The sequence below is a fragment of the Stenella coeruleoalba genome, assembly GCF_951394435.1.
Source record: "Stenella coeruleoalba genome assembly, chromosome: 4".
Classification (NCBI taxonomy): Eukaryota; Metazoa; Chordata; class Mammalia; order Artiodactyla; family Delphinidae; genus Stenella; species Stenella coeruleoalba.
The window spans coordinates 60,733,993-60,748,375 of NC_137149.1; the positions used below are offsets into that span (position 1 = coordinate 60,733,993).

The 14,383-nt window shown below is 34.3% G+C and overlaps 1 protein-coding gene across 3 annotated transcripts in view; it reads right to left on the minus strand.

The window, feature by feature from the left end:
* The window catches only part of ARAP2 (ArfGAP with RhoGAP domain, ankyrin repeat and PH domain 2), a 197,954-nt gene that overhangs the window by 32,357 nt on the left and 151,214 nt on the right, over window positions 1-14,383 (minus strand). For all 3 annotated transcript variants that reach the window (XM_079920687.1, XM_079920685.1, XM_079920686.1), the window contains 2 exons: window positions 14,041-14,169; window positions 3,893-4,032 (listed from right to left, as the gene is read on the minus strand). In XM_079920687.1, coding sequence (XP_079776813.1) covers window positions 3,893-4,032; window positions 14,041-14,169 — 269 coding nt within the window. The remainder of the gene's footprint in view (window positions 1-3,892; window positions 4,033-14,040; window positions 14,170-14,383) is intronic.

Genomic DNA, 14,383 nt, shown 5'->3' on the forward strand with positions numbered 1-14,383 from the left:
ATTGATTCTGACAGATGCATAAATACAACTTTCAAACACTTAGACTATAATTCCGTAACCTGAGGTCACTGTGACAAAAATAAAATGTCTTCATTGTCTTTAAAGAACACTATCTTTCTGACAAACACTATATGATCTCACTTATATGCAGAATCTAAAAAAGTCAAACTCACATAGAAGCAGAGTAGAATGGTGGTTTCCAGGGGATGGGAGTGAGGGAAATGGGAAGGTGTTGATCAAAGGGTACTAAGTTTCAGTTATGTAAAATGAATAGGTCCTGGAAATCTAAACTACAGCATGGTGACTACAGTTAACAGTACTGTATTGTATACTTGAAACTTGCTAAGAGGGTAGATCTTAAATGTTCTCACCACAAGTGCATACACACACAAAACTATGTGAGGTAATGAATATGTTAGTTAGCTTAGATTGTGGTAATCATGGCACAATGTATAGGTATATCAAAAGCATCACGTTGTATAACAAATAAATACAATTTTTGTCAATTATACTTCAATAAACATGGGGAAAAAATTCAAATGTCAAAAAAAAGAACACTGTCTTTCAGGCAAGCTCTCGATACTATTACTGTCTACCAGTTTGTATGAATTATTTTAGATTAAGCAGGATGATACTTTCAAAAAGATACAAATTCTTAAAAACATTCTGTTAAGGGATGAAATTCTTTAGCTCAATTACAAAATCATTTCATCTTAAAAAAAATAATTTCTCCATGAACAGGCTTCCTTGTGGCAGGTTTTAAAATTTACACCAGCTTGGGGAAAAACATTATAAAAAACCTGAATTGTGTAAAGTGTCATATTTGAAAATATTTGGTACTATTAAAATGAAAAACACTTATCCTCTTTAAATAAAATTCCATCAGCAATAACACCAAGCCAAAATAATACAAATTATTGGTTCTATAGTAAGAAACAATAAAGCCTCTGCATAAAGCCTTTGGAAATAGACATCTGGGAATGAATTCTGACTCTATCGCTTATAGGCTAAGTGATCTTGGGCAAGTTATGTAATATCTTGGTATACTACATTTCTTCATCTGTCAAGGGGGAATAACTATAGCACTAGTTTCATAGGACTATTGTAAAGATAAAGTGCGATAATCAAAGCGAAATATATAGAACTCTGCTTTTTATGGATTAACGGGTTGAATGTTAGTTGGGGCCATTATGACTGCACTTCTATTGCTACTAGTTGTTTCTAGCAACCTTCTGTTGCTACACAATGGAAGCGTAGGTTCCTTAATGGGACTAAAAAGTCCATGGTGATTTTAAAATACCCTAAGCAGATATCCAACTACACAAGTGACAATTAACCAACATGTAAATGGAAGGACAAGGATGAAGGAAATGAGTCTAATGAAGATCAAGATGGGTGACGCATTGAAGAAAACCAAACAAAATTCAATCAGATTGAGTTCTAGATGGCTAGAATAAGCAGCTGTGAAGTTTAGCATTTCCTTTCATGAACATAAACCTACAGTTCATGAACCTTAAAATCTGATGTGTTTGGCTCACCTAATCCCAAATTCTTAAATGCCTTATTTCTGCAAACTCCACTCTTCCTGCACTGAACAAAGTGAAGAATGATATCAAATGATAATAAACGGTAACAATCGTTTGATACCCACACAGATTCCCTGCTAGGTTTATCAGATGGAGTAACAAAGTGTGACTTCCAGTATATAATACAGCCCTCTGAAGAGAGGGATTAAGGGCTGCGGAATTCAGTGCTGTTTTGTTAGCTCCCTGCCTGGACATTCCACTGTTCTTGAAGAACAGGAACGTGAAATGGATACACTAAGTAGAATGCTACTAAAATTTATTTATGCCCACCTGGAGGCTTCCCTGCTGGAGGAACATACAGGACAGTGGTCAGTGTGTGGAGAGCTCAGTAGAAGCCACAACTAAATGGGGCTATAGAACTTTGGAAACCTGTTTAATAATTCTTCCTTCATAACAATACAGTATTAAATAATAGATGTTACTAGTCTGGTCCTTCTTTATAGATCTCCAAAACACAACATAGTGAAGCGTCACACGCTTGAAATATGCAAGCAATGCTTACTCAAGCGAATATTAGAATTCAATGGAAAAAAGTAGCTTTAGGTCCTGCCGTCATTCCACATTTAAAAGAATTGCTTGGATATTGCTTGAATCTCAAGGAAGTAGAAATGTTACTGTATATACCCATGTAACCACCACCCAAAACTGGATAGAGAACATTTATTTCTGTTATCCTAGAAAGTACCCTACCGACCCTATGTCCTTGCTTCAGTAGAAAACCTTCTCCACACCACAGGCAAACACTTTCTGACTCCCATCACCATAAATGATTTTGCCTCTTCTTAGACCTTTTATAGACAGACTCATATGGTACTATTTTGGGTCAAACTTTTTTTGCTCAGCAAGGATTTGAACATTCACCCATGTGGTTGCATTCATTCATTTTTCTTGCTGAATATTATTCCATTGTCTGAATATATCATTCTCTTATTGATGGGCATTTAGAATGTTTACAGGTTTTAGCTTTTATAAATAAAGCTGCTTATGAATATTCTTGAACAAGTGCTTTAGTGGATATAATACCTGGGAATAGAGTTGCTGAATCATGGGGTAGATGTATGAATAACTTAATTTTAAAAACTGCCAAAAAAGTTCTAATAGTAATTGTGTGATTTTACCCTTCCACTAGTTACTGATGAGGGTTTTAGTTAATCAACGTCCTTGTCAACATTAGATGTTGTCACTCTTATGATTTTAGTTGTACTAATGGTATAGCTTGTGGTTTTAATTTGCATTTTCCCTGATAACTAATGATGCTGAGCACTTTTGGTTCAACCACTTATTGGCCATTCCTATGTCTTCCTTCCTTCCTAATGTCTGTCCAATACTTTGCCCCAATTTTTATTGGGTTGTCTTTTTATTGTTGATTTGGAGGAGTTCTTTATATTGTGCAAATGAGTCCCTTTTCAGATATATGTACTATGAATAGATTTTTCTCAGGCTGGAACTTCCCTATTCATATTCTTAGTGGGCTGTTTTGATGAGCATGCTAATATACATATATATATATATATATATATATATATATGTTTCACAGTTTGAAAAGGAACTTTTATATATATTCTTATTTAAGCATTACAACAATCTGGCATGCAGGACTCATACTATCATCATCATATTACAGATCTAGAAATGATGGATGACAGTTTAAGATTCTTATTCACACAACCAACTTGGCGGTTTTGAGGTTTTCTGATGCTAAGTTCAATATTCTTATACATACTCCCTCTTTTTCATCTCTAAGTCCTCTCTCCATTCCTCAATTCATTAATAAAAGCTGTTAGGGAATTCAAACATATTGGGATACATCAGTAAGATTCAATTAATAAATACAATATTACGAGTTAATTCATTCAAGAGTATAGGAAATATATTAATCTGATTTAATTTTTAATCAGATTTAGCATTTGGGTTTTGCCTTTTTATTCTACATTTTATTAATTTCCATTTGCTAAACTCAAGCCACTTTTGCCTTAAGGCATGACACATTCTCTTAATTTTATTGACTGAGATGCTGATTTATATGCTAGTTTATGTAACACATATTAGACTTTTCTTTAGAACTTAAGTCAATCTCTGCCCGAAAAAATATGAGGTGCTCAGAAAGGCCGTATAGGGAGTTCTTTACTGTGTTAATAGTTGCATTAATGTCATATCCCAGAGGCTGAAAGTAATCATCAGCTTACTGTACATTTTATTTACTAGAGGCCTTGACTTCCAAGAGAGAGGGCTGAGAGGCATGAAATAAGAATGTTAACACTCACACAAAAGTATATACATATTCAAATACTACATATATTAAATACCTTCATATCCTTGTAAAGAAAGAGATACCCATCTCGTAAAACAAAATACCGGTCTTGAAACTTATTTCCAGAGAGTATTTTAGATGGTTCTTCTTTGATTTTCAAGACTCCCTCTTTGATACTTTCCAGGGCCTTCCTCTCTGTAAAGTACAACATTTACTTTGTAAGTTGGGTACATTTTCATTTATTTGGAATAGAATATAAAACATTTTTGTATTTTCAGTTTTGATGATATAAAGTAATAACTTGTTTCCTACCATTAAGAAGCTTCTAGTTAATTTCTGGGAACACCTTGTGTCAGGGGAGTATTGGATAAGTCATAGATCCAGTAACCAGATCTATTTATATCTATTTATAATACATAGGCCTGCCCATGCTGTCCAATTAGCTACTGGCTAATAAGCATCTGAAACATGGCTAGTCTCAACTGTGATGTGCTATGAGTATAAAATATATACCATATTTTGAAGATTAGTACCAAAAAAATGTAAACATATCACAATTTTATAACACTGATTACATGTTGAACTAATAATATTTTGGATATGTGAGTTTAAATAGAAGATACAAGTAAAATTAATTTCACCTATTTCTTTATATATATGTTTATATATATATTTTAAAATGTGGCTATTAGGCAATTTAAAATTACATACTCAGCTTGCATTTTATTTCTCTGAATAGCACTCATATAAATAATGCAAAATACACAGGTAAAAGAGAAATCTCTTCTGGAATCCTGTCTCAGGAATCCAGGAATTCTTGAGACATTAGAGAAATTCCTATTCCTATGAAACAGGTAAGGGTAAAGAAGGCAAAACTGCTAATAATGCTCGTGCAATACTGCCAGTGTCCCACACTTACAAATCATTTCAACAGTTTTATTAAAAATCACGTTTTTGGTAAAAAAAAAAAATGTTGAAGTTGTGTAGATTTATCACAAATAAATTTATCACTGTATCTCTAGTCTACAGCTTTCTTTGTGAAATCCCAACAGTATTAAACTGCCTACTTGAGAACTGAGGAACAGTGGAAAGAAAAGAAACCTGAAGCCAAGTAGCCACGACATGGTCATTCTGGGGTCAACTCCTGCTTTTCCTGTAAAACAGGAGTAATAACACTTATCCTGCAGATTGTTATCCTCATATTAGATCATGTCCATAAAAGATGAAGCATGAGACATTATATCAGGATGAGGGCTTTTAGCAATTTCCTGGTATTAAGGTGACACAATTTTTAAATATTCATGCAGAGTTTCTAAAATTTACAAATAACTTGATTTTAGAAAGAAAAACTCAATCTAAAACCTAGCATCCCTTGGTTTGGGGAAAACCTTTACTTATACAGCAAATACTACACAGACGTTCACAATTATAGTTAGTATAAGAAGACGAAAGTTAGAAAAAATGGAAATAGTGCCTTATAACTCAAATATGAGCATGGGATGACAATCTAGAAGCAAAAATCCCCATGATTAATCACATCACTGATCCTAACTGCAAACAAAAGTAACTGACAAGCCCCAATAGTTTTCATGATCTGCATACTGGTCACAGATAACATTCTTTTAATTGCGATGTTATACTAAAATAGGTTCTTTTTAGGTGGTCTGTGACCTTAAAATAATTTCTGAAAAATACACTGCTAACATTTGTCTTCTGGTATAATCTCTTAATATTTAATTCCATAGAAAAATATTTTAAGTAATATTTTATAGCTAAATAACTTCTATTTAAATTAAAAATAACACTTATCCAATTAAAAAACTTGAAAGAAGATGTATTTTAATGCAATAGGAAGATCAAGGAAAAAATATAAAAGTAGTATTCAGCAAAATTCATATTACATCAATTCATTCTTCATGAAGTACTAAGAGTCCAGTAATACAATAACCTCAAAAGAGATGATTTCTGGACTTGCAGTGCAGTGTAAGAGACAGAGTGAACATGGACTAACAAACAGTGCTTATATATCCTGATACGAGAAATACGGTAAGCAATCTAGAAAACATTGGGTGGGCTTAGTGATTCAGCTGATTTAGAACAGAAAAGTGGAGAAAGGCATTTATAATGCTATTGATTTAGAAATAGGTAAAGTATTTTAAGAGCATTAAATTATAATCAAGTTGTGAGATAAAGGTATTATATATTGCTCAAGCCAAACCAATTCCATTCACACCTTCTGATTATACTTTTTTAAGATTTTTATTCAACTTAATAAAGCTTTCTAATTTTATCAATAAGAAATAATCGTATGTCCAGTGTTAAAGTAAACCACTCATAGGTCAAATAGAAAACAGGCTTAGGAAAAAAAAATATTGTTGACACCTTTGGTTGCATTTTTATTAAAATTTATTTTTAAAAATCGTATGTAATTATCTTAGCTAAATCTTGTTGTACACATTATTAAGGGACTCGGGAGGAGGCTTTGAGAGGAATATATGTTAAGGAGAAGGAAAGAGCAAAAAGAACCTTGAAACACTAAGTTCCATGATAAATACTGAGAACTTAGAAGAATTTCTAAAAGCTCACACAATGTTAAAATAAGTAGAAAAAACACCCATCGCTTAAGGGCCAAGATGAAGTTATGTACTTTGGGGACATTGTGCATGACTCAGTGTGTAACACAACGAAGGATATGAATTAAATGGCTTCCAATAATTCACTTTTCCAAGCTTTTCCAGTACTGCCAGGTCCCTCAACTGTGGAGTACTTCACACTTGTATTTTCACTCCCTCTACCTCATCCTGGGGAGAAAGTTTAAGATCTAGAGACATTGTTATCATTAGAGAATCATAAACCCCTTTCCCCCTCCAGGTGTTTGCTCAGACAAGGAAGGAAGGCTCAGTTGAGTTCAGTGAAGGTTCTTTAGAGTTAACACTGGGCAAGATAACAGATTGGTATTCTTAGTTATATTGTGCTATAATTTTGTTATTAATTAGAAAAGTCCTTAAAAAGTACATGTATAAAACCACGCAGAATGGTCAATTTATTTATTTAAACAGAACGGACATCATATTACTGAGACTATGAAACTGATCTCCCCACCCAAAGAAAAAAAACAGTTTTCCAAATCATTTGAAAAACCTCAAGTTCTTAGACAAAAATAGTAATTCCTAACTAGTGGCCCCTAATCCCAATAAAATAACTGATCTGTGGAGGAGCTTGGAGGGTCTTGGAAAGGAGAGACAGAGACAGACAGAGATAGGGAGAGACACAAAGAGAGAGAAGCGGGTGGGGGAACATAAACTAGGAATGGTATTTCTAGAATACATATTCCCCCTTTATCCTTCATGCCCAGTCATCTAGCAGTCCAGCCACTGTTCTCTCAAAGTTTCTCTCTGGGGTTCAATTCCACTTCTTTTCCAATATCATCTCCTTAACCCCCGCCTTTTCTACCTAATACCTAGACGCCAGGATTCTATAATTCCACGTCCTGCTTTTCTAATGGCTCCATATAATTCCAGATTTGTGCTATGCAAATACTGTTTTATCATGTTAATACCCTTTCCAAAACTCTATTTTTTTTTTTACTATTTGAAGTCTTACTTATGTAACATTAAAAGCCTAAACTTCTTTCCCTGACTTTTCAAGGACTAAATAAATAGACTCCTCCTACTCATCTTCATAAGCTATTAAGTTAAAATATAATATTTATTTATAAGTCAGTTGATCATAATACACTGTTTGGAAAACCAATCTGTGTCTCTGTGGCATGACTGAAGTTGATCATCTGAGTGAACCTAAGGGAAATTCCATTCTCCTTGGTTCTATACAAATTCTACCCCCCACTTCTGGACCCAACTCATCCTTGAAGATTTTTTCTAACTACTCCAGTCCATACTTGTTATTCATGTCTTTAAAACTCTAAGATAAAAGTTAGGCACTGAATACATGAAAAGTCATGTTTGTCTCATAATTTTGCTCTTAAAAATAATAATTTCAGTCTATGGCTATACCACCCTGAATGCACCCAATCTCATCTGATCTTGAAAAAATAACAATTTCATGTTTGCTTTTTAAAAAATTGTGGGCTTTAAATTTTCCTCCCCAACCTATGTGAGAACTAACATAGCACAGTGACTAAGAGTTTGCTCTGGAGCTAGACTACCTGGGCTTGAATGACAACCACATCCTCCACTGGATCCCAGGTAGTAACCTCTAAATCTCAGTTTCCTCACCTGCTAAATGGGGATTTATACAGTGATCACCCAGTAGATCTGGTATGTAAAGTATTTAGAAGAGTGCTTAGCACATAGCAAGCAGAATGTAATTGGTTATTTATCTAATGGAGGACAGACATCATTTTTTTCTGTACTGCAGAGTCTGTAGTAAACAGTATGGAAAAAATTACCCTTCCAAAGGCCTGGTGATTTATAGACTGAATTTACAAGAGTTTTAAAAACTAAAATCTGCTTCTCCACTTACCAGCCGGTCACCTTGAGGGAGTTACGTAACGTCTCCATGTCCAAGTTTCTCCATTTATAAAAGGCTTAGAGAGTACTAGTAAAAAACCCCTTAAGACTGCTAGGAAGATTAAATGACATGGTGTATGCAAAGCCATCAGCTCAGCATCTGGCGCCCAGTAAATGCATAGAAACTATGAACAATTTATCTCTTATATATGATCTGAGCAACGAAAAGGGAATATAAAACAAATGGGTCTATTTTCCATGGTCTCTATGTGTCTCCCTTCCTCTTTTGCTGGCAAAGACTATTTTCTCAGGCCTGTACATTATCTGAAAAACCAAGTTCCACCCCTGCGCATGTACTCTAAGTGCTGAAGGAGACAAGCAGTTTTCATGAGGGAATGTGCCGCAACCAAGTGATATTTGGCAATATTTGCAGCCTGAAATCTAGAAATTTCTTCCAAATTAAATTAAATTAAATTCCAAATTAAAAATTATCCATATTTTCCTTTGTTTGATATTGATTATATAGAACACATATATTCTTTATTATTTGGAGGAAGCAGAATTTGATATAGTTCACTCACTGCATGACATTCGCTCAAAATGTATTTAATAAAATTTAGTTCTACGACTGAGTAGTATATTTTCCTTTGTTACTTGTATTGAAGAAGTAATGCTTAATAGAACTAGCAGCCTGATAACATCCTTTTGTAATTAGATTATCCTTAAGCAGTAAAATTGTAAATATACTTACTACTGGAGGATTGACTAGAAAAGTGCCAGAGATTCCACACCATTTTACTGACAATGCAGCAAATTGTAGAAAGTAGAACACTACTTTTCTATTCTATCATCAATTTCCAAGAAAATACTTCCACTTGAAGTGGACTGGATCTTACTTTCAACTTTTACACATCTTTGGATTTAAAAAGATATGATGGGAGTGGAATATAAATTATTTCAGCTAGACTATGATTTATGAACTCATATTATTTTTGCTGGAATTTTCCTTTATTTTCTTAAGTCAGTGGATAGGGGATGGCTCAGCTTTCCAGGTCTGAATTTGCTGGAAGCAGTTGCATTTTGAACTATTCTATTCTAATGTAAATTTAATTCCAAAGCATCTGTCATATGTGGCAATCTAAATTTAGAAACCCACACGCATTTTCATTTGAGTTACATCTTCTATCTTAAAAGTAGTTCTTCCCCATTGAGATCATTAAAACTTGATTCTGTTGTATCACATTCTATTGGGGTAATATTAAAGAACTTTAGTGCTTAAAATAAGACTTCTGCAAGAAAAAATTATTTATTCTGGAACCTTATAGAAGCTATAAATTTATGGCTAACTTGTGATAGAGATGTTGAAACTTAATATGAGATAATGATAATATAAGGTGGTCTAATATGATTAGCTCTGACAAAGTCTAAATGGCAATTTGAATGAAGTTTCATTCTCCCTATCTCAATGTCTCAGCCATAATCCATGGGGTAGAAAAGAAATTCAGACTATTATTTTTCTTTTCAAGTTAGTTACCTCCTCATTACAATAAGGACAATAGCCCAAAATGCTTCTCAGAAATACAATGCTGCTTTTGCAAAACACAGAATTGATTTTTAAGTAGAGGCAACAGAAAATTCATTTACTCTTACATACTTGTATAAAAGTAAAGTATGCTTCCTCATTACCTTAAATGAATGAGCAGAAATTAAGTGTTGTTTGACTCTAAAGTCTATTCCTTCTTGTGATATCTATATTTTAAACTATTGAGATAAAATGAACAAACTGAGAAAATTAAAACCCCTAAACAACCCCAAACCCCTAAACTTATTATTTGATAAAATTTTTCATTAAGCAAGAAGGTGGTATCAAACAAAAGTATATGCCTATAATTTGTTGCATAAAATCAGAAATACCATCATGCAATTAATGAAATGCAAGTCGTGTGTGTGTGTGTGTGTGTGTGTGTGTGTGTGTGTGTGTGTGTGCGCGCGTAGATAAAGGAGAGACAGGAAGAGATAGGGATAGGTAGACAGACACTAAGGTTTGTGGCAAAAGGTGTCAGGTATGATGAGACAGGTGTGACGGATGTGTCGGTGCTACTTTATGTTTTAAGAAAATATTAACACAATAGCTATTCATTACTGAGAGAAAAGTATGGTTGTAACCAACCAGCCTTGTTTCAAACTGTGCTAATTTCCACTTGGCCCCCAGGTTAGAATAAGAAAATCTTAAGAAAGGAAAAGAAATCCTTAACATTGTTTCCTCTCTGCTGTGAAGAGCCATGTGTTTCTGAGGTGATTCCAGTTTTTCTGCTAACAAATTGACAGAGAAATCACATTTGATTTACTTTTACTATTTTCCCTTTAGATCCCAATTTTAAGTAGTAGTGCATGTAATGAATGGAGCAATAACTCTGGAGTAGGTGGTCACTGTGATTGATTTAGGAGACATTTGCCAAGACAAAGACAAAGTAGACTGAATACCTAACCAACCTAAAATCTATCACACAGGGTACCCCATAAGAAGTACTTAGAATCCCCAGGTTACTGTAAGACATGACTATAAGAAAAAATCATGACTTTAGAAGTTGATTTAAAAACAAACAATAGGCCAAACCTTTTTTAAAATGACAATCCTAAATGCACACAGATGCAGAACCAACCATAATGAAAAAGATTTTACTTTGACAATCTGAATATAAATCAAGCTCTAATAAAAACATTTATAAAAATTTTATTGTCTAGAAAACTAAAAAAGAAAGTTAAATATTTACTTCATAGGTACTCCTGTTTCTGACCAAAAGTACATAACTACTAATATGAAATGGTCTAATTAATGTATTTCCTGAGGGTTACTCTAAAACCTGACTTTTTTTTTTTTCATTCAGAGGGACATAATTTCCTGGTAGAAAGAACTATTGATATCATAATAACAAGTTGTGTATTGGCTTGGCCAGCTGAGGAGGGTAGAGTGCAGGGGTAGTGATAAGTTTCATAGCTCCCACCCTGTCAGAGGAATGCAGGAGATATGAGAGTAGCATAAGAGTTTACTGACATCTTACTCTAGAGAATATTTCATCCAAATCTCAGAAACTGTCATGTAAGCCTGCTTTCCACTGTTTGTTTAGACCTTTTCCACTGCTTTGTCTAGACCTTACAGAAGCCTGATGCTTTCAAAACAGGACACACTCATAACCCCCAAAAGAGGCCGTGTACAATAGGTGAGGCATCATTTTAATGCCCAATTAAATGCCCAATCCTCCTACCTATTTTGTGGGTAGAGCAATTTATAGTTTGTCACTCGACCATTTCTTGTTGCCCTTAAACAACAAAGATTTTACTCAGATGTGAGTAAACCCACTCAATCTAACATCGCTAATACAGCACTTAATGGTATCCTTGCTTTGGGTTATCCCTCAGGCCACCTGCACAAAACCTTCCTTTATATTATAGCCTTTTAAGATCTTATTCTTGTCTGGTTTTATTCACATAGCCAGTCCACTAGCATTCAAACAAGAGCTAAGTTTTTGCAACATGGAGAATTAAGAGACATTTTTGAGGGATATTAGAAAAAGGAAAATTCTCACCAAAAATAAATTAAAATTTACCTGAAAAGATGACTTATTTTCTAAAAGAAAAGAAGCCATGAGAACCTATAATGTATTTCATAATGCAGGCAGGAGTTTGTTCATAAACTCAATACGTTTCCTTTATCTCAATGTTAAAATGAAAGAATAACAGAATTTAAGAGTTAGGCCAGATTTCAAAGGTTATCTAAATCAGAGATTCTCAACATGACACCATTGACATGTTGAGCCAGATTATGCTTTGTTGTAAAGAGCCTTCCTGTGTATTGTAGGATGTTTAGCAGCATCTCTGGTCTCTAACCACTAAATACCAGAAGCACCACCCTACCCAGTGTGACCATCAGAAATATCTCCAGACATTGCCAAATGCCCTCTGGGGGACAAAAATCTTCCCCACCTGACAATCACTGCTCTATGACAGGGATGCTTGTAGCAGTCATATGATGAGAGAGAATTTCTATTGCAATCGTTGAGCAGTATACAGAGGATGTGGCCAAAATCATATGTAGGAGTAAGAAAGAAGTTAAACAAGATAAAGTTGTCTAAAAGGCTAAATTTCTATAGCAAAAAGAACACATGTTGTGTTTATTTAGATGCTAGTAAGACCAGAATGACACAGAAGCTGTTAAACTGCTTGCATTTTGTAAAAATACTTTTGTGTAATTGTAAGATATGAAGGGCAGAGTTCTGGACTGAATGTTTATGTTTCCCCAATTCATATGTTGAAACCTACCTACATGGTATCAAGTTTTAGGAGGTGGGGCCTTTATGAGGTAATTAGGATTAGATGAGATCATGAGGGTGGAATCCTCAGGAATGGGCTTAGTGCCCTTGTTAAGAGTCACAGAGAGTGCGCTTCCCCTCTCTGCTCTCTGCCCTGGGAGGATACAAGAAGTCCCCAGTCTGCAACCTGGAAGAGGCCTCTCACCAGAACTTGGCCAGGCTGGCACCCTGATGTCAGACTTCTAGGCTGCACACTGTGAGAAATAAACTTCTGTTGTTTATGAGCCATCTAGTCTATTGTAGTCTGTTATAGTAGCCAGATTATCATGAAATCAGAAACATATCAGATTAGCCTGGTACAATTAAGAACTTGCTGATTTATGGCTACTAGCTAGAGAGTCTGCAATCATACCAAGTAGCTTTACCGCATTTAAGAACTGTACCCACCTCCCCATCTTTTTTCTTTTTTCTTAATAATTAGAAGTAAAACCAATCTGTTCTCAAATCTAGTACTTAATAAATGTGTGATCTGGAGGCAAGTTACTTAATTTCTCTGAGCTTCCCTTTTCTCAGTTGTAAAATTCAAATGATAATATAACTCCTGGAGAAATTTTTTAAAAAGTATAAATGAGTTTTGGTATGCAGAGAGCTCATTTTATAATACCTGATTAATAAATAGTAATGGTTATTATCAATATGAATTATAAAAGTTGTGGTAAATTTTATCTTATAAAACTTAAATCCTCTGCTTTCGGGGTTGGTTTATAGACAGTGTGGCAAGAAATCTTTTTCTAATCTGTCAGATGATGTAAACATAACAGAAGAATCTAAATTTCAAAATGAAAGTTTTCTGATACCTCAAACAAGTTCAGAGACTGTCTTATTTGGATCCCCCGTGCTAGCTAACTTCTTATTTAACCTTACATGTATACATGTCTTCTCCCAGTTGGATGGCAAATATCCTTATTGGAAGTATTTATTTTGTATTTGTTTTCCAATATTACTGCAAAATAGGTGAGAATTATAACAAGTACACAATCTCAGAGCTTGCGATTCTTGAATGCTCGGAGAACTTTCAAATGTAAATATAATTCAAGATGATTCACCATCTATCTAAAAATTAGGAAAACACTTAAGCATGGCAAATAAATAAACTAAACCCCAAACCTTAAAAAGATGAATCATTCCTGCTAAATCTTTAATTTGATACGGTCAAACTAACCAACTATTACCACAGTCTGACCCACCAGGAAAATATGACCCTGGCACTTGGTCTATATATTCTTCTTTCTAACAATAATGGCAGTAGATTTTTCATTTAGCTACTCATTTTTACATTTTCAGAAAACACTTGTGCCATAATAATTATCCTTTAACCACTCAAATTTTCAATCATAGTTGCAATGCGAAATAACAGCACCTACCATTATAGTGTTTAACGGTGTCAATGGTTAAGAATCTCTTCACCACAAGATAAGCAGATCCAGGTTCAGCTAATGAACTCCACCGAAGCACCTGTTCCAACACATTTTCTGTGTAGTGAAGAGGGCGCTCTGCAAACAGAGACAAATCAAATTACAAAAGAAATCTTAACTTTTTTTAATTATAAAATTTAAAACGTCCTTTTAGAAAGCTCTGTACAAGACAATAAGCATGACTGTATCTTATGGTACACAAGATAGTGCTAGGACTACATACAGGAAACCCTAAGACCTAGAACAGCATTAAGCACATAATAAAATTTACTGTATAAATAAATCTTTGCAG